At 38.9% G+C, this 20,305-nt stretch overlaps 2 protein-coding genes and 1 pseudogene across 4 annotated transcripts in view; all 3 read left to right on the top strand.

Moving 5' to 3' along the window:
* The window catches only part of LOC127450941 (all-trans-retinol 13,14-reductase-like), a 34,038-nt gene extending 24,076 nt beyond the window's left edge, over positions 1 to 9,962 (top strand). The window contains exons 3-10 of the mRNA XM_051715447.1: positions 5,068 to 5,187; positions 5,366 to 5,441; positions 5,557 to 5,666; positions 5,845 to 5,896; positions 7,733 to 7,739; positions 9,261 to 9,368; positions 9,502 to 9,661; positions 9,814 to 9,962. Coding sequence (XP_051571407.1) covers positions 5,068 to 5,187; positions 5,366 to 5,441; positions 5,557 to 5,666; positions 5,845 to 5,896; positions 7,733 to 7,739; positions 9,261 to 9,368; positions 9,502 to 9,661; positions 9,814 to 9,962 — 782 coding nt within the window. The remainder of the gene's footprint in view (positions 1 to 5,067; positions 5,188 to 5,365; positions 5,442 to 5,556; positions 5,667 to 5,844; positions 5,897 to 7,732; positions 7,740 to 9,260; positions 9,369 to 9,501; positions 9,662 to 9,813) is intronic.
* Positions 9,963 to 11,536: 1,574 nt separating this feature from the next.
* LOC127450942 (cyclin-dependent kinase 4-like) lies at positions 11,537 to 14,287 on the top strand (annotated as a pseudogene).
* A 1,740-nt stretch (positions 14,288 to 16,027) lies between these two features.
* LOC127450810 (supervillin-like) overlaps positions 16,028 to 20,305 on the top strand; it is a 37,948-nt gene continuing 33,670 nt past the window's right edge. For all 3 annotated transcript variants that reach the window (XM_051715178.1, XM_051715180.1, XM_051715181.1), the window contains exon 1: positions 16,028 to 16,075. The gene's annotated coding sequence lies outside the window, so the exon portion shown is untranslated. The remainder of the gene's footprint in view (positions 16,076 to 20,305) is intronic.

Raw genomic sequence — 20,305 nt, forward strand, 5'->3', positions numbered from 1 at the left:
GTGGCGCAATTGTAAATACCTATAAAACTGAGGTCTGGGGATCCCAAAATGTTGGACCAAGTTTTCAAACGATCTCAACACTCCACTTTCATATAGGTCACAGAGTGTAGCAACCCCCCTCACAATCCACTCTGGCCAGCAGAAAGGGGACTTGCCAATACATAATCTTGGGTTCTGCCATATGCTCGAGGCAACATTTAAATAAGTGTCCAATTTAAACAATCTGGACACTTTAGTCCATACCGAGTGTAAATGCGAAATAACGGGGTGTAACTTAACTTTTCCAATTAGTTTGATAGAGATGCTTTATAATGGTGAAATAGGGGCAATAACTGCCTGTTCAATAACAAACCAGGGAGTGGCTCTCTCAGGTGGAAGTGACCAATGAGCCAAATGTCTGAGACTGAACGCATAATAATAAAACAAAATCTTGGGTAGGCTTAGCCCATCTTTGTCAGTCGGCCTATGTAACTTATTAAAATGCAATCTGGGATGTTTACCATTCTAAATGAAGGACTTCGTTATGCTATCGAATTGCTTGAAAAAAGAGAGGGGGAAATCTACAGGTAGGGACTGTAGCAGGAAGTTACATTTTGGAATACAATTAATTTTAATAACATTAACCTTTCCAATCATCAATAAATGTAATGAAGCCCACCTGCCCACATCGCTCTAAAATCTTTTTATTAAAGGGTCAAAATTGACTAACTAAATCAGACAAATTTGCTGGGAATAAAATCCCCAAATACTTAATGCCCTGTTTGGGCCATTGGAAGCCAAAGCTTTGGATTTAGACCAATTAACATTATATCCTGAGAACTTGGAAAAGGAATTAATAATTCTGTGGAGGCAAGGCATAGATCTAGTAGGTTCGGAGACAAATAATAAAATATCATCTGCGTAAAGCAGAAGCTTATGCGCCACACCTCCCGCCACCACCCCTGGAAAATCATCTTCCTTTCTTATCGCGGCTGCTAATGGTTCCAGGGCAAGACAGAACAATAATGGGGAAAGAGGGCAGCCCTGCCGAGTGCCCCTATCCAGAGTAAAATAATATGAAATTAATCCATTTGTTTGTACCGCTGCTACAGGGTGTTTATAAAGTAACTTAATCCAACCAATAAATGTACTCCCGAACCCATACATTTCCAAAATCTTAAAAATTGAATCCCATTCTACCATATCAAACGCCTTTTCGGCGTCAAGTGAGATGGCAGCGACCGAAGTCTGATCATTCGCCATTGACCACATAATATTGATGAGATGCCTGATGTTATCAGAAGAGCTGCGGCCCCGAATAAATCCCACCTGATCTATATGTATAAGAGATGTCATAACTTTACTTAATCGGTTAGCCAAAATTTTGACAATATTTTTACATCTAGTTGGATCAGGGAGCTTGGACGGTAACTTTTACACTCGCTTGAATCTTTGTCCTTTTTAAGAATCAGACTGATCCGGGCTTGTGTCATGGTTGGAGGAAGCTTTCCATTCTTTAATGATTCAGTATAAACTTCTAACAAAAGTGGAGCCAGTTCTGTATCATAGGATCTAAAAAATTAAGTGGCAAAACCATCTGGCCCCGGAGCCTTGCCAGAAGGTAGAGACTTAATTACCTCGTCAAGCTCCTCCAAGGTTATCTCAGAATCAAGAGAGTTTTTTTGCTTAATTGTCAGTTTAGGCAGTTCTAATGGTTCCACAAAGTTTCTAATATCTTCATCAGTAGACGAAGACGTGGAACTATAAAGATCAATATAGAACTCTTTAAAGGCATTATTAATATCAATGGCTGAGGTAAAAATTTCACCACCAGCAGATTTCACTGAGGGAATGATAGAAAGAGACACTCTCTGCTTTATATATCTAGACAAAAGCTTCCCTGCTTTGTCCCCCGACTCAAAGTATGACTGTCTTACCCTGAATAACCAAAACTCCACTTTCCGCGACAAAATAGTATTATATCTATATTTCATTTGGGTCAATTCTCTGAGGCCATCAGTTGACATACGGCGCTTCAGCTCTGCCTCTGCACTTTTAATATTTCCTTCCAACTCCACAAGTTCTCGTGCTTTGGATTTTTTGGTGAATGAGGCATACTGTATGATCCGACCTCTAAGAACCACCTTAAGTGCCTCCCAAGCCACGCTCAAAGAGGATACTGAGGACCAGTTGGTCTCCATATAAATACTGATTTCAGTCTTTAACATTTGTTGGAAACCAGGATTTTGCAAAAGGGATACATTAAAGTGCCAACTATATGATTTCTTTTTCTCTGTATATGGCAACACCCCTAAACTCACCAGGGCATGATCTGAGACTAAGATATTTCCAATTGAGCAATCAACAACAGATGAAATGAGGGATTTGGGTATCAAAAAAAAAAAAAAAATCTATTCTAGAATAAATCTTATGGACTGATGAAAAAATTTATAGTCCCTACCAGATGGGTTCAAAAGTCTCCAAATATCCGTAAGACCAAGATTTTTACACATCCTGTGAAGTGTCAGTGTTGCTCTAGGGGGTTTATACATTTTTGCTTCACTGTGATCAAGGACAGAGTCCATCAAAAAATTAAAGTCTCCTCCAAACATTATATCATGAGGGGTGCCAGCGGTTTGTAACATCCCTTCAAGATCTATAAAAAAGCCGTGATCATCAGCGTTAGGTGCGTAAATATTAGCCAAAATCAACCTTTGCCCTTGAATTTCAGCTAACACAATAATGACTATTCCTAATTTATCTTTAGTCTGTTTGAGACATTTGAATTGTAGATGTTTATTAATCAATATAATGACTCCCTTGATCTTACTTTAGCCAGCACTAAAAAAACATGTCCACCCCATATCTTCCCAAATTTTCCAGCTTCCTGCGGGGAAAGATGTGTTTCTTGAAGAAACACTATATCATATTTCTTATGTTTAAGAAAAGAAATAACCTTCCTTCTTTTTATGGGGTGCCCCAACCCATTTACATTCCATGTGGAGAGAGATAGTATACTCATATTAACATTTGACATTTTGATATAGTAGAAATAAATAAATTGTGTGTCAAAAACAAGATTATACAGACCACATTCCCCATTAGTGAAACAATCAAACCCCGAACTTCTCCCCGAACAAAACAAACAGAAAAAAGAAAAATGTGCGCATTAACCCCGCGCATGAAAGCACCAACCGGCGACAATCCCTCTAAATTCAAAAGGTCCATGAACACCCTCGAGCCCCCACGACGAATTTGCCATCGGATTGCTCAATTTTGCCTCACAAATTTGTGAGGCAAAATTACATAACAGAAAATGCTTTGTAAAATAAACCCAGCAAATAGGAAGAATGAACACAAAGAATGTGTAGATTCAATCACAGAACTGTCTCAAAGATGTGATCTTCCACAAAACAAATTCCAGCTGATATAAACCATTCAGATTCCTCGGACAGACAAACGAATGTTCAGTGAGCCAGCTGTTATGAGTTCAGCGGATGACGTAATCATTCCAATGTCCCGTAAAAAAACTAAAAACAAACTACAGCCAGCAGGAGGAATAAGCACGAAGAACGAACAGATTAATCCACAGCTGTTCCAAAGGAATGTTACCAATAGAACAAGCTCCAGCTGCTAGGCGGAACCAATACAAAAAGAAACAAAACTGGCATCCCGGTTTCCCGGATGATCGAGTCAATTCACTCGGAGGCCGCATGAAAGTATATACCATGACTTACACAATCCATCAACTTTATAAAAGACATCCTTTGTGTGAGCATGTAGATATCTTGCGGTCATCCGTAGTGTCCACTCTCAAACTGGCCGGGAACTTCAATGCAAAAGTAATCTTTCGTCAATGCAAAAGTTTCTTTGAGAAAAAGTATTATTCACAAAACAAGCTCCAGCCGCACAGTGGAGCCAATGCAAAAAACCCAAAATGTCACCCAGCTTCCTCAAAAGTACAGCAAGTCGACCCACTCACATGAGAAATATCCAATGGTTTACTCATCCAATGATTCAATAAAAGACATTGCCTGATTGGGACATGTAAATACTTTACGACCGACCTTCATTTCTTTTCTAAGTTTGGCCTGAAACATCAGAGCAAACGAGATCTTTCGCCGATGTAAGAGTTTCTTACATTCCTTGAACCGATCGCGTTTCTCTCTTGTCGAACTCGCAAAGTCCGGGAACAAGAAAATATTATGGTTCTTCCAAGAAAGCTTCCCTTTGCTCCTCGCCTGGCACAACACAAGATCTTTATCGGATGATCTCAGAAATCTGGCCAGAATCGATCGGGGCCTGTCTCCCTCAGCAGATCTGTGAGCTGGGACTCTGTGAGCCTGCTCGATTTCCAGTTTATGGCCTGTTATGTCGAGCAGACTCGAGAAAAATTCATCTTGGAATTTCACCATACCTCTACCCTCCTCATGCTTAGGAATTCCAACAATTCGAACATTATTCCTGCGGCTTCTATTCTCAAGATCTTCAAGCTTTTCAAGGAGATGTTCCCAATCAACTTTGGTCGTGGGCAGGTTAGCGGTTTATTCCCTCTCCGGAGATTCCAAAAAATCGATTCGTTTCTCAACATCAGTCACTCTTGTAACTAGCTCAGAGAATTTTATTTCCATCGCCGTAATCGATCGACGTATTACAGCGAGATCCTCCAAGTCCGCAAGAATCTTCATCAACATCATCGACATGTTGGACAACTGACACTGGATCACCTATCCCACTGCGCCATCCAAATCGAGTCCCCGGTCTGTAGGCCTGTGGGGACTTTCATCCTGAACACGTAAGTGTCTTTTAATGTCTCCAGAGCCCGAGGATTTTGACTTCTTTGCCATGTTTTGCATCAGTGAGCAAATGTGTAACTGGGTGTATTAAAATTCTAAAATTCTAATTAAAATTAGAATATTGGCGCTATTGAAGAGAGGTCTCAACTAGGTCATGTGGAAGGACACTCCCCATATGCATTAGCAAACGCAATGTCTCGTTCCCTTCGTCTCAGGGAACTGAGGTTACATATGTAACCGAGATGTTCTCTATGTATATAATGACTGTACTGTTGTGTTGTCATTGATGTAGGCGTGAGTGTTATCAAGGGGCAGGAGGAGGTGCACATACACGCTCCCACTGTGATTTCAAATGCTGGAATCTTTAACACTTACCAGCAGCTCCTACCAAAAGATGTGCAGGCCATGCCAGGTCAGAGAGAGCCTGTAGTTTACACTGAAGTTAAAAAAAAAAAATTAAAAAAAATCCATTCAGAGACATGCTAATAAATATTTATTGACATTTTTAAAACATGAGACCTAATGTTAGGACATTGTTTATAAAGTACAGTCTTTTTGTACTGATGTCTGATTGTAAATGTATGGTGGAGCAATCCAGAAACAGCTGAGTATGGTGCAGAACGGAGATAATTACTGGATCTTTCTTGAAAACAACTTTGATGACCTGTGAGTGCAAATTCAACTATGCAACTGTTTTGTTAGTTATGTGGATTTCTAATCTAAACGACTGTCCTCAGAAACAGTACTGATTCTCTCATTCTGTTTCCATGTCTTCCACCAGGGTGGAGGGGTACATGAAGGGGAACAGGGAAGAATCTGCAAAGAATATCCCTTTGTTTTTTGTGGCCTCACCCTCTGCCAAAGACCCAACCTGGCAGGAGAGAAAACCAGGTAGAGGGAAGAAAAATTTAATGTAGAAGGAAGGCTGATTGGCCTGTCATGATTACTGTTGCTCTAATCCATCATTTCTACAGTATATCTCTTATTATTTATCATTTGAAATCAGATTGCAATCTGACTTTTGAGTGTCCTGTATGTCATACATGTTCTTTTGCTCTTGCCCCTACAGGTAAATCCACCATAACTGTTGTTAGCTTTGCAAACTATGCATGGTTTGAAGAGTGGAATCAAATCAAATCAAATCAAATCACATTTATTGTCACACAGCCACATACACAAGTGCAACTGTGTGTGAAATTCTTGGGTGCAGTTCCGATCAATATAGTAGTAGTGACAGTGATGAGACATATAGCAATTTATAATAACATCAAATTAACACAATTTAAAGTCTAATATACAAATAATTACACACAACAATATACAAATAATAACATATACTGTACAGTATACAATACGCACAATATAGATATACATTATTCAATAAAAATAAAAAAGTATATATAGTAGTATATATAGAATGTACAGTAGGCTGTATTGTACTGTATTGACATTCAGGCTGTCAGTTGATAGTAAGTTGTTAAGAGAGAATATATATAATAATAATATAATTTATGACAGTCAGGTGTGAGATAGAAGAGTAAGAGTAATAAAGTGCAGTGCTGATGTATTTTGATCGTGGGAGATCAAGAGTTCAAAAGTCTGATTGCTTGGGGGAAGAAGCTATCATGGAGTCGGCTGGTGCAGGTCCTGATGCTGCGATATCGCCTGCCTGATGGTAGCAGTGAGAACAGCCCATGGCTTGGGTGGCTGGAGTCTCTGATGATCCTCCGAGCTTTTTTCACACACCTCCTTGTATATATTTCCTGGAGGGAGGGAAGCTCACCTCCGATGATGTGTCTGGCAGTTCGCACCACCCTTTGCAGTGCTTTGCGGTTGTGGGCGGTGCTATTGCCATACCAGGCGGAGATGCAGCCAGTCAGGATGCTCTCTACAGTGCAGGTGTAGAACCGTGTGAGGATGTGGTGGTTCATTCCAAACTTTCTCAGCCGTCTCAGGAAGAAGAGGCGCTGATGAGCCTTCTTCACAAAGACTTCAGTATGGATGGACCATGTGAGTTCCTCAGTGATGTGGACACCCAGGAACTTGAAGCTGCTGACTCTCTCCACTGGTGCTCCATTGATGGTGATGGGACTGTGTTCTCTGTCTTTTCTTCTGAAGTCCACCACAAGCTCCTTTGTCTTACTGATGTTGAGGGAGAGGTTGTGCTCCTGACACCAGTGTGTCAGAGTGTGCACCTCCTCTCTGTAGGCTGTTTCATCATTGTCAGTGATCAGACCTACCACCGTCGTGTCATCAGCAAACTTAATGGCATTGGAGCTATGTGTTGCCACACAGTCATGTGTGTACAGGGAATACAGGAGTGGGCTGAGAACACAGCCCTGTGGGGCTCCAGTGTTGAGGGTCAGTGATGAGGAGATGTTGCTGCCTATTCTAACCATCTGGCATCTGCTTGACAGGAAGTCCAGGATCCAGCTGCACAGCGAGCTGTTTAAGCCCAGAGCCCGAAGTTTCTCGTCTAGCTTGGAGGGCACTATGGTGTTGAATGCTGAGCTGTAGTCTACAAACAGAATTCTCACATAAGTGTTCTTTTTTCCAGGTGGGAGAGAGCAGTGTGTAGTGTAGATGCAATGGCATCATCAGTGGAGCGGTTGTTGTTGCGGTAAGCAAACTGCAATTGGTCAAGAGAGAGAGGCAGCACAGAGCAGATGTAATCTCTGATTAGTCTCTCAAAGCATTTGCTGATGATGGGGGTCAGAGCAACAGGACGCCAGTCATTTAAGCAAGTTATTTTTGATTGCTTTGGAACAGGCACAATGGTGGATGTTTTAAAGCATGTGGGGACTACAGACAAAGAGAGGGAAAGGTTGAATATGTCTGTAAAAACACCAGCCAGCTGGTTCACGCACGCTCTGATGACATGGCCCTGAATGCCGTCTGGGCCCGCGGCTTTGCGGATATTCACCCGTCGGAAGGATCGGGTTACATCCGCTACAGAGATGGAGAGTGAACTAACCTCTGTAGCTTTGGCTGCAAGAGCTCTCTCCGCGAGGGCGGTGTTATTTCCCTCAAAACGAGCATAAAAATATTTAACTCATCCGGGAGAGAGGCAGCAGTGTTCATGGTGGAGTTTTTATTCCCTTTAAAGTCCGTGATGATGTTAATTCCCTGCCACATGCTTCTAGAGTTGGTGGTGTTCAACTGTCCTTCAATCTTGTTCCTGTACTGGCGTGTTGCTGCTCTGATAGTTTTTCGGAGGGCATAACTGGCTTGTTTATGCTCCTCCACGTTCCCAGAATTGAAAGTGGAGGTCCGCACATTAAGTGCCGCGCGAACATCGCTATTTATCCATGGCTTCTGGTTCAGATAGATCCGTGTTGTTCTGGTCGGAACGACATTCTCCATGCACTTTTTGATGAAACACATTACGCTATCAGCGTAAAGCTCGATGTCGTCATCAGAGGTGGACCGGAACATCTCCCAGTCCGTGTGATCAAAACAGTCTTGTAGCATGGAGTCTGATTGGTCTGACCAGCACTGGATCGTTCTGAGGGTGGGTGCTTCCTGTTTCAGTTTCTGCCTGTAAGCGGGCAGAAGCAGAATGGAAGAGTGGTCCAATTTGCCAAATGGTGGGCGGGGGAGGGATTTGTAGCCATCCCGGAAGGGAGAGTAGCAATGGTCCAAAACCCGGTCCCCTCATGTGTTGAAACTAATGTGCTGGTGGTATTTTGGTGCGACTGATTTGAAACTGGCTTTATTAAAGTCCCCGGTCACAATGAACGTGGCCTCAGGGTGCGTGGTTTCCTGCTTGCTTATAATCCCATACAGTTCCTTGAGTGCCCGGTCTGTGTCGGCTTGTGGCGGGATATACACAGCAGTGATAATGACCGCTGTTAATTCCCTCAGTAGCCAGAATGGTCGACACAGAAGCATGAGAAATTCCAGATCAGGAGAGCAGAAAGACTTGATAGAATGTACGTTCCTCTGATCACACCAGGATTTGTTGATCATAAAACATACACCACCACCTCTGCTTTTACCTGAGAGGTCTTTCGCTCTGTCCGCTCGGTGCACGGAGAACCCCGCGGGTTCAATGGCTGAGTCTGGAATCTCCACAGACATCCAAGTTTCTATAAGGCAGATAATGCAGCAGTCCCTCGTCTCTCGTTGGAAAGAGATCTGTGCTTTCAGCTCGCAGAGCTTGTTATCCAGAGACTGAACATTTGCCAGTAGAATACTGGGTAGCGGGGGTCAATTTGCACAGCGTCTTACTCTGATGAGAACGCCAGCTCTGTTTCCCCTTTTCCTCCTGCGTTTCCGCGGCTGTGCAGTCCAGTCAAAGGGTTCCGCTTGCGTGTTTGTAAACAGCGGGTCGGCATTGAGGAATTTGAAGTCCGGTTTATGGTGTGAAATTGCTGAACCAATGTCCAAAAGTGTTTGTCTGTCGTAGACAATAAGGCAGACAACATCCAAGACAAAAAACATAAGAATTGTGAACAAAACAAACAAAACACTGCCATGCAGAAGGATGACAAAGTGAAGAATAGAAGTGCAGATTATAAGGAACTGAAGGAGACATTCATTAATAGTGTTGTAGAGGCGGTGACTCAGATCTTCCCTAAGATCCAGGACAGGGTAAGAACTTCCACATAAATGGTGCATCTTTCTGTCTTTTTATTGCATTACTCTTCTGCTGTAATCTTGTCTCCTTTAGATTTTTCCTTCCATTGAACACCTTTTTCCATGCTTGTCTTTTCTCTCTCTGTACATAGAATCTGTGGATGCAGGCACCCCAATCACAAATCAGCACTACATTGGCGCACCTAAAGGGGAGATCTGCGGTGCTGATCATGGACTTCCTCGCTTTAGCATGGAACTAAACTCCACCATCCGACCTCAGACACCCATTAAGAACCTCTTCCTCACAGGTGAGTGTGTCTGAGTCTGCATGTGTGTATTTATGTATGCAATCTCATCATCCATGTCTATAATATTTTGCAAATATAAAGATATATTGATAAGGATAATTTTAATGATTGCAAAAAGGGATTAACCGTTTATATATGGACTTTGCTCACAGGCCAGGATGTATTTTTGTGCGGTTTTGCTGGAGCATTGGCAGGAGCGCTGACATGCGGTTCGGTACTCCTGAATCGCAATCTTCCCCTGGATGCCATTGCCCTAGCCAAGAAAATCAAAAATGTAAATAACAACAAGAAGAAACAATAAGTACCAGAGTGTGCTGCCTCATAATTGTTGAGATATTAGATATGATAGATCAGATTTTAAAATTAAGCACTGCACCGCCTGACAAAACTTTACACACCCAAACTAGATTATTTGTTCCTACTTTGTGACGTTGAATGTCATTCATTATTAAAGAGTAAACCAAATGCCTTATTGCTGTAAAACACACTCCTTTATATATATATATATATATATATATATATATATATATATTTGTATTAAAATGCCATTGTCTAAATAGACTCATGTTTGGTGTGACTGTAAAAAAAAATTTTTTTTAAAAAAGTGATTGATTTAAGATTTTATTAAAGATTGTAAATCCAGGCCCAATTTTATGTCTTTATTAAGTGTTTGCACCCTACTGCCTTTCTCAAATAATATAGTTGAAAAGGTCTTCTGATGATTTCAAGTGCACATGTACCCTGTGAACAGATAGATGTGTATTTTTCTACCTTTTTTTAAAGTTGGAGTGCATGATATCTCATAATTATATGAACCTGGGTATCCATAAATCAACTCGTCAATAGTTGCATTTAATAATTCATGAATTCAGATACAGCAATAAATATGTGAATTTGAATACCATTTTTACTGTGTAATGTGTTTGGAAGTGTTATCTCAAGAGGGCAGTGTGATTGTTATTGTAGACTGGGCCTGCTTTTTATGGTAACGCCTTTATTTGAAAAATACCTTTATTTTTTAGTTTGTTTTCCAAACAGCAGTAAACGCTAATTTAGCAAAAGCAAAATTCCGCATTGTTAACTATGATTTAATGTCAAAATGCGTCAAGATGACTCTGCGTGAGGAGATCTTTGTAAATCTGTTAATGCAGATATGATTTTACACATTTGCTTTTTTTTTCTTTTTTTTTTTTTTCGTCAGAGCATATGGGAGTAGCCAAATTCACAGATGTGAATCATCTATTTGCATATGAGATAAATTTGGTTAAGTAGATCAATTCAAAGGGGGAAATCAAGAAAAACAAACCACAGATGTTCATTGGCTAGTACAGTAACAGTGACATGTCTAAATCCGCACTGCAGCACAAGCTCTTGTTAAAAATCATGGCAAAGTGCGCTTGATGATCCATGTCAGTTCTCACGCATTGACACACATTTTCCTGCTCAGACATTTGGATGACGTTGTCAAAAAAGGGGATAAGTTGGTGACTTTAACATTAAAATTTCAATATTTTAGAAAGAGCTTAACCATATAAACAAGTTACATGCAACGTGCTTGCTTATCATGTTATTAATTAAGATAGATGGCAAATAAACACATATTTAGCCCGACACACGACATGCTACGAATATATACACAAGTCACCAGTGAGGACACTTCAATTTGAGTCTGTCGATACGATGTAATTTGAAGAGTCAGACACTATACAGATACTGTTATCATATTTGAGTCTTTATTAACCTGCAAATTTGGAAAATTATTTGATAACTTTTTTCATTGATTTGCCATCATTTAATAATTATTCTTCATTTATATTATTTCATGCAACTACACTGCAGTAACACTATTTGACAACTTGACAGATCTCTCAAAACATGGTCGACTGCTGTGAGGAGCTCTCAGATTATGAAATCCTGGCAGAAATTGGCCAAGGCACCTACGGGATGGTGTACAAGGCCCGAGAGAGTCGTGAGCGGCAGCGCCTAGTAGCGGTGAAGAGACTGAACATCCCCGAGGACCCGGAGAACGGCATCCCTCAATTCATGATCAGAGAAGTGACACTTCTGCGAAAACTAGAGCATTTCGACCACCCAAACATAGTGAAGTGAGTGGAAATACTGTCAGAATCTATTGCACAATGGTAAATTTGAATATAATGATAACATCTTCCTGTAGGTTCCTGAATGTATCGGCTGGATGACAGAACAAGAACATGGACCTGACGTTGGTGTTTGAATATATCAACCAGGATCTGTCCACATTTCTCACCAGAGAATCAGAAAAGGGCCTGATCAGGGACAAAATAAAGGTTTAAGGACACTTGCCTGCTAGTCTGCATTGCTGCAGTTCTCTAATATCTCTTTATTAAGTCATAAGCTATTTGATGCAATAGCCCCTTGCTTTGACATGACATTAACTCTCACCCTAATGCCATCCCAGATGTGTATGACTTTTTTTCTCTGCTGAACACAAATGAAGATTTTTAGAGTGATATTTAGCTTGGTGGGTCCATTTAATTCGTGAATGGTGACCAGAACGTTGAACTTCCAAAAAGCACTTAAAGGCAGCATAAAAGTAATCCATATGGCTCCAGTGGTTTAATCCATGTCTTCAGAAGTGATATGATAGGTGTGGGTGAGAAACATAAATATATAAGTCCTTGTTTACGATCAATTATCCTCCCTGCCCAGTAAGTGGTGATATGCACAAAGAATGCGAATTGCCAGAAACAAGAAGAATGGGAAAGTGGAGATTTATAGTGAACTTTATTATCCCTTTAATATGAATAGCATGAATTATTATGATATACTTTTGAAATAGAAAAAATGATAATTCTCTCATCATTTGCTCACCCTCATGGCATCTCAAATGAAGGAACACTAGCAAATATTTTTTTAAGGGTATACAAGGTCTTTTTGTCCATGCAAGTCAATGGGGCCCCAAACTGTCTAGCTCCATAAAGGACATAAAAGCAGCATGAATGTTATCCATACGACTGGAGTGGTTTCATTCACATCTTCTGAAGTGATATATTTGCTTTGGGTAAGAAACAAATTAAAAACTAAGTTCTTATTTACCAAAACACTTCACTGTGGGCCAGCTCTCCTATTTGCACATTTATGAGAGAAGCTCATTTACGCATTCTTACGCTTGACACATGCATGTTCACGCATGCGCAATACAACCAAAAGTTGCAAAATAAAGGGTGAGTAAATGATTAAAGAATTATCTTTTTTGGGGCGGACTGTTCCTTTAATCTCACAAGTATGTGTTCATCTTTTTTTACTTCTGTGTGTAGGATGTTATGCGTCAGCTTCTTAGTGGTACTGACTTTCTCCACACAATCACTGTGATTCACCGGGACCTGAAGCCGGACAACGTGTTAGTAAGCAGCCGAGGGGAGGTCAAGATTGCCGACTTTGGTCTCGCCAGGATATACACTTACCAAATCGCCCTCAGCCCATGTGTATGGACCTCAGATGTACATTCACAGCCCCAGAACTGTGCGGTGATAGTGATAGTGAGCATGCGTTTGTATTTTCATTTGTGTGTAGGTTGTGACTTTGTGGTACAGGGCTCCAGAGGTCCTGCTTCACTCCAGTTACATGTCTTCAGTGGATATGTGGAGTGCTGGTTGTATCTTTGCAGAGCTTTTTCTATTAAGGTGAGAGCAGAACAGCTCATTAGATGGACCAAAGTTAATCTAAGTAACATCTGGTGGTAGAGCATTTACTAACAACTAATCATAACATTTGAAAATGCAATTATATCTTACTAATTGCATAAGCTATTGAACTAAGACATTTAGATACCTTAGATCTTGTTTCTCTCTCCTCAATAACATTTCCACAGGCCTTTGTTTTGTGGATACACTGAGATCCAGCAGCTGCAAAAGATCTTCGAGAGAGTGAAAATGCTTTGTTGTTCCCAAATTAGTTTATTGTAGATTTACACTGATGCCATTAGACAAGATACAGTTAAGCAATTTCACATGTGAAACTCGGCATAATGTGTTAATATTCAGTACAAAAGCACAATTGCAGGTGTTACAACTTTTATACAAGAAAACTTTCTATAAACAAGAAGTTATTATTGAATAGCTCACATTTGATTGTAGACACAATATAGCATGTAGCCTATCTATATCAACTAACTAAAACTATTCCAAATGAACAAACAGTGAAATGTCCCAGTGCTGTCATACTACTGTAATTATCAGGTGTCTTGGAATGATTTTTGTCAACTCAGAGTATAAGACCAGAACTAACTTTACTTTAACTTTAATCCTTTATATGCTCTCACTTCACAGGGTTATTGGTTTGCCGGATGAAGAGGACTGGCCCAAAGATAGCCCTGTCTGCTACAGTCCTGCTTGGGCCAAGAAAGAGTCCACAACACAACTACTCTTCAGCCTAGCCCATGAGGAGAATCACTTACTGTCTGTAGGTGTTACTTTTAGGAACTGGTCTCCAGAGAGATTTTAATGACCTATTCTTGTGACATAGAGTATATTTAAATCACATCTAACATTTCCCCCCTCCATGCAGCAATGTTTGACATTTAATCCAACTCATCGCATCTCGGCCTGCAAAGCTTTGGCCCACCCTTTCCTGGCAGGACCCTAGTGTCAGCACAAAGCTGAACACTGATGAGTGAAGAGAGCAGATTTGCAGATTTGGACTGGGCTCATCCCATCCACCAAGAATTTGTAAGATTATTTGTCACAGATATGTTAATTAACATTTTGATCTAAATTAATTTGCATTTGATTTGTTTTCATGCATTTGCATAATGAAACTGTTTGATTTGATTAAGTTTAATTGATATCAAGCATCTGGGTGGTTCTTTTGTTTATTAAATATTCTTAGTAAACATGAACATACTACCAAGTTGAATTTTTGAAGCCAAGTGAGTTTTTTTTTTTTTTTTTGCCTTGTTTTGTGTAAAAAAAAAAAGAAAAAAGAAAAGAAATGAAGCCTCTATTGGGAGCGTTTATTTTTAAGGCAAGCAGTGTTTGAAGTTCTGAGCAAATTGTTTGATGTTTTGTGTTTTCTGTTCCTCTTTGATGAATTAAAGATAAACACAAATTTTTTTTTTGAGATTGATCTTATTATTATTATTATTTTTTTTTTTTGTTGTTGCTTCAACAAGCTTGGTTTTGGCATTGTTATAACCTGTAATAACAGTGTAATTAACCAATTAAATTACACTGTATTTTTTTCTTCTAATTTGTCATTGTTATGACATTTCAAAGCAATTGACATATCCCCCCAGATAATGTAATGGACATATAATCATTGAGCATCTTTATATGTGGCACCTTTATATGTGGCAATAAAACTGCAGCCTCAACATGTTTGCTGTGGTTCCTATTTAACAGTCACATATTTATTTAGGTAATTTCATCTAAATGGAAAAGAGCCAACATGAATATCACGCTCCATATTCAGCTGCGACAGTTATGGAAAGTGACCATTGGGAGGCACTCTTGCCACACTAAAATCACACAAGTAATTTATCCACTAGCACACAAACTAAAGGACATCTTACTATAATTCCAAGTCTTTGATTGTAAAAGCTTCCATTCCCATGCAGTTTACAACACTGGCGTCATTAAGTCCTGATTTTATATGAATTTTCAATTTTGGTTCACCATTCTAAACAGCACTGTGGCAGCAGTGGAGTCATTCAGGTTCCTGGGCACTACCATCTCACAGGACCTGAAGTGGGAGACCCACATTGACTCCATTGTGGAAAAAGGCCCAGCAGAGGTTGTACTTCCTTCGCCAGTTGAGGAAGTTCAACCTGTGACAGGCGCTGCTGATACAGTTCTACTCAGCAGTCACTGAGTCTGTCCTCTGCACTTCAGTAACTGTCTGGTTTGGTTCAGCCACGAAATTGGACATCAGAAGACTGCAAAAGTATGTACCTATGTACAAATACAAATTATATATATATATATATATATCTTATTGTGTAGTTCTATATATTTTCTATTTGCTTTTTTACAATTATTATTATTATCTCTGTCTTGATGTGTATTGTTTGTGCACTGGAAACTTCTGTCACAAAGAAAAATTCCTTGTTTTATGTAAGCATACTTGGCAATAAAGCTCATTCTGGTTCTGATCACTGGTCTCGTCAACCTGGTTTGTTAACCCCTTTAGGAACAGTATATGTGAATTTTAGTAGTTCACTAAGTGGTGTACCTGGTTCAGTCCTTTAATAAGCAGAGCTGTGGCCACTTAAAATGGAATTTGGCAGGCCCACTGCCCCAGTCATGGAGGTATTTTTATCTCTCCCTTTCTCTCCCTGACACACGCATGCAACCTAAAAGGGCTTTTGACACTCTCTCAGTTAGGCGGTGTGTGTGTGGCTGATCCGAGCGCACAGCTGATCCACAGGCAGAGCGAGTAAGTACGTCCATTCATTTGTTCCGTTGCATTTATGGTGCAGTTTGAGAATAATAAGCGTCCTTTCGTTTGCGAGTTGATTTCATAAAATTGTTGATGGTTTGGCGATTCAAACTTTGTACAAATGTGTCTTTCCCTGAGCATGGATGAAAGCTCGCAGTCTTATATTTTAAGTTTTCATTGTGTTGCGCATCTTAGAGATTTACGCGGCTGTTAAAGTCAGTGCAGTGTTATATTGGTTTGACTGTGCTGTTCACTGGATATTTGCAACTCTGGTTGCACCTATTTTGAGCATAACGAACGCGCACCTGTACACCTCGAGCATGACTGCGCTCAATAACTCACTTCAGCATGTTTACAATAGCACGATCTGGATTTAATATCCTTTAATTTGCAGTCGCTCCTTTTGTATGATTCTGTAAAGCTAGTTTATTTTCATTGTTTTGTGAATTGTATTGTAGGCCGTTCCCTACATTTTCTCAGTTGAAAAACATTTTGATGAGTGGCAATAAAGTTCATAGGTCATACATTTATTTATTTATTATTTATTTTTTGGTAACATTTTACTTGAAGCTTGTGTATCTTTAGCCTATATACAAGTGTATTTATTTACAATCGTAAATGCATTTGGGATCATAATCTAACAATAATGTTTTGCACTATTTATTTATTGTGGTTGATGTAAATTTAAAATTTAGCATTGTTCACATTCATAATTGTATTACAGATAAAATTAACATTTACTAAAATTAATATATGCTGTAAAAGTATTGTTCATTGATCGTTCATGTAAACTAATGTTAACTAATGTTTATGAACAGAACCTTATAATATAGTGTTACCAATACTCTTAATGCATTCATAATGCATTCAACATTGAATTGTTTCTTTTTTCACAAAAATTGTATTGCACCAAGGAATTGTTAGAATGACAAAATATAAGAACATAAAGAAAATGGTCCTTGATTTGTGCCATTGAATCTTCTTGCATCTTGATAAAGGAGTCCCTGTTTATGAGTTTATGATTATGAGTGACTATAGGTATGTGTGTGTGTTGGTGCGTGTTAGTGTTCTGACTGTTATGACATGTCTAAGCATGTGTGACCTGCATGTGGTGTGAGTATAACCAAGGTCAAGGGTTATGCCATTTATGCCGTCTATTGCAATTCATTGATTGTTTGTTTGTTTATGTTTATTCAGACTGCTCCTGAAAAACTCCATAATTATAACGTTGTTGTTTAGCCATTCTCTTTACTGCCTGTATTAGGATTATTATCATGTCTGTCATGACAGCATTAAATATAACTATGACATTGCACTACCTGATCATAGCTCAGTATGGGGGCAGGAATCCCATCATGGATGTAATTGTAAGTTCATGAACTTGCTCCAGTCTGAATCCTTTGTGATGTAACAAAGCAGAATGGATGTCACATGATGTCTCCCACCATAGAGGGTCTTAAAGACTGGAGTCTTTAAAATAGACTCTCACAATTTACTCTTTTGTTTAGTTTTATTGTTTGTGTGCATGTTTGAACAGACCTTTTGCATTCACTTGTTGGGATACGCATACAGGTTTCATTAAAAGGTTCAGAGACGCCATTCATAGAGCAGTACTCCATGCAAAATAAATTATAATATATTTTATAATATATTTTGTATTTTTAAAATATTCATCACACATCCTGTATACTGTATACTCTTTGCTCTCCTGATTTGAAACTCTCATCGGGGGTTATGACATGGCTAAGCTTGTTAAATCTCTGGTGATTTAGACAGCCAAGAGGACATGACTCTCGCATGCTCCCTGAAGTGCAGACATTAAAATTTGTAGTCTGACATAGTAATTTTACACTAACTGTTTTGGAAGAGTACCTGAAAGATTTTGTACACTGACAAAACATTTGTTTACGGTTTGAGTATGTCCTTGCCTCACAAAAACAAAAAAGGTTTAGGCTATAAACCTCTTTGTAAAACCTTCAAGTTTGTCTGTGAGAATGATGAACTTGATGTCATGCACACACAGCATGCTTCATGATTCTTCACATTTTACTGTCCATTTGCATAAAAAGTGCATATTACTTTAATTTATGTACTGAGGTGATGAGCCGCACACAGATGGTACACTTCTTTCACTTTATTATATGTTAGGGGAAACACAGACATTTTGGCACGTAGGCTTTCCTCAATGTGTAACATTAAGCATGTCGCAGAAGGCTTCATCCACAACGTGAATCAAGGCAATTAAATGTGTGATGCAGCAGTTTCTTTCAGAATCAAAGCACATGCTTGGTTTCATGAAAAAAATAAAAAAATAAAAATAAATAAATAAATAAATAAATATCGGAACAAAATGAACTGGTTTTTAACCAGTTATCAACATTTAAAAGTGACGTTTTCACTCCGGAACAATAGAAAGGGGCTTCGTTCCCGTTTCCAGTTTTTGTTCCTTGGAACGTATTCAGTCCCTGTTTTAAAAATTAATATACAACTATATTATATTACCAGGGTTGGGAGGGTTAGTTTAAAATGTATTCCACTACAGATTACAGAATACATGCTGTAAAATGTAATTTGTAATGTATTCCGTTAGATTACTCAAGGTAACGTATTCTAAATACTTTGGATTATTTCTTCAGCACTGGTAGATTTTTTCACTTGTTTTGACTATAAAAACTCTGCCACTACAGTAAGACAAAATACACGTTAAAAATACATTCTCTGAAAAACCTAAATATCTTATGCAGTGTTGTTTCTAAAACAAGATGAATCAAATTGATCTTGTTTTAAGGATTTTTAGATTTATTTTTTTACAGAAAAACAATACAAACATTCTCATCAAGAATAAGATTTTTGCCCTTATATCAAAGGTCTTACTAGAGAAAAAACAAATGTGATCTCACGTGGATTTTCTTGATAAAAAAATATGATCGTGCCTGGTAACGTGCATGTAATATGGCTAGAAAAGCTTTTCAGCTTGACATAAAGCTGACAATTTACACAAGGTTTTTTTTAGATTTCCGCTGCTCCAAACTTACTTCAAACTTACTTCTCTGTCTGCTCGTGTGAATGTAACACATCATAAGAAAGTGTTTCACCGCTGTTCAAATGCACTTTGGATCACATCATTTATATGGATAAATGTTTTCCATCTGAAAGGACTAAATATTAAATTGAACAAATGACAATAAAATGCAAAGTAATCTCTTAATTAATCAAAATACATTTTGTATGTAACTGTATTCTGAATACCAACAATTTAAATTGTAACTGTAGTGGAATACAGTTACTAATATATTGTATTTTATATACGTAATCCTGTTACATGTATTCAGTTACTCCCCAACACTGTATATTACATAATATGCAAAAATACATTTTAAGGGTCAAATCAAGTAGAACTAATAACAAGTGCAGGTTTCCACATTTTATTAAGTACATCACTGCATTGCATCTCTTTTATTCAGGGTAACTTCTGCAATGGCAATATTACAGAGCAGTTATAATGGTAATGATTGGTTGATGTTGTTTTTATTCAGAATTAGGATATTCTAACTGTCTTATCTAAGTCTTACATGAAAAATTTAAACAAGGATGGAAAATATTTGTCAGTTGTTTCCAATGATTCCTTTCAAACAATACTATGAAATGTACTTCCAACAACTGCTAATGAATCATAGGAATTATTTCTCTGCAAGCGTAGTCAACTTGATCAATACTGTCAACAGTTATATGCAACAGGGTTCCATTATAAAAGGACTAAGATTAGACTGTGATGATTAGCCTTTAGGAGAAAAACATATTATTTATATTGCAAAATGTACTTTAATTGCTGACTTTTTTATTTGCATTTGCGTATATACCATTACAAACACCATGTATGGCATTTTGAGTGAAGTTGTACCCCTCTCTCTGGTATAGTACTGCTCTTTTGTTTTACAGTGCCTATTGTGTTGCAGTTGTGAGAGGATCTGGCAGAATGCTGATGCTTACAGTTTGCTTATTTAGGAGCAGAGCCCCTGCAAATACACATACTAACATTAACTTTCTCTCTCTCGCTCCCTCATCACCCATGTCTGTCTCTCTCTCTCACACACACACACACACACACACGCATGCACACACGCACGCACGCACGCACGCACGCACGCACGCACACACATGTTGGTGCAGCTACCATAGACATAATGATTTTTATACTGTACGAATTACAGATTCTATCCCCTAACC

Source organism: Myxocyprinus asiaticus, chromosome 13 (genome assembly GCF_019703515.2).
Source record: "Myxocyprinus asiaticus isolate MX2 ecotype Aquarium Trade chromosome 13, UBuf_Myxa_2, whole genome shotgun sequence".
Classification (NCBI taxonomy): domain Eukaryota; kingdom Metazoa; phylum Chordata; class Actinopteri; order Cypriniformes; family Catostomidae; genus Myxocyprinus; species Myxocyprinus asiaticus.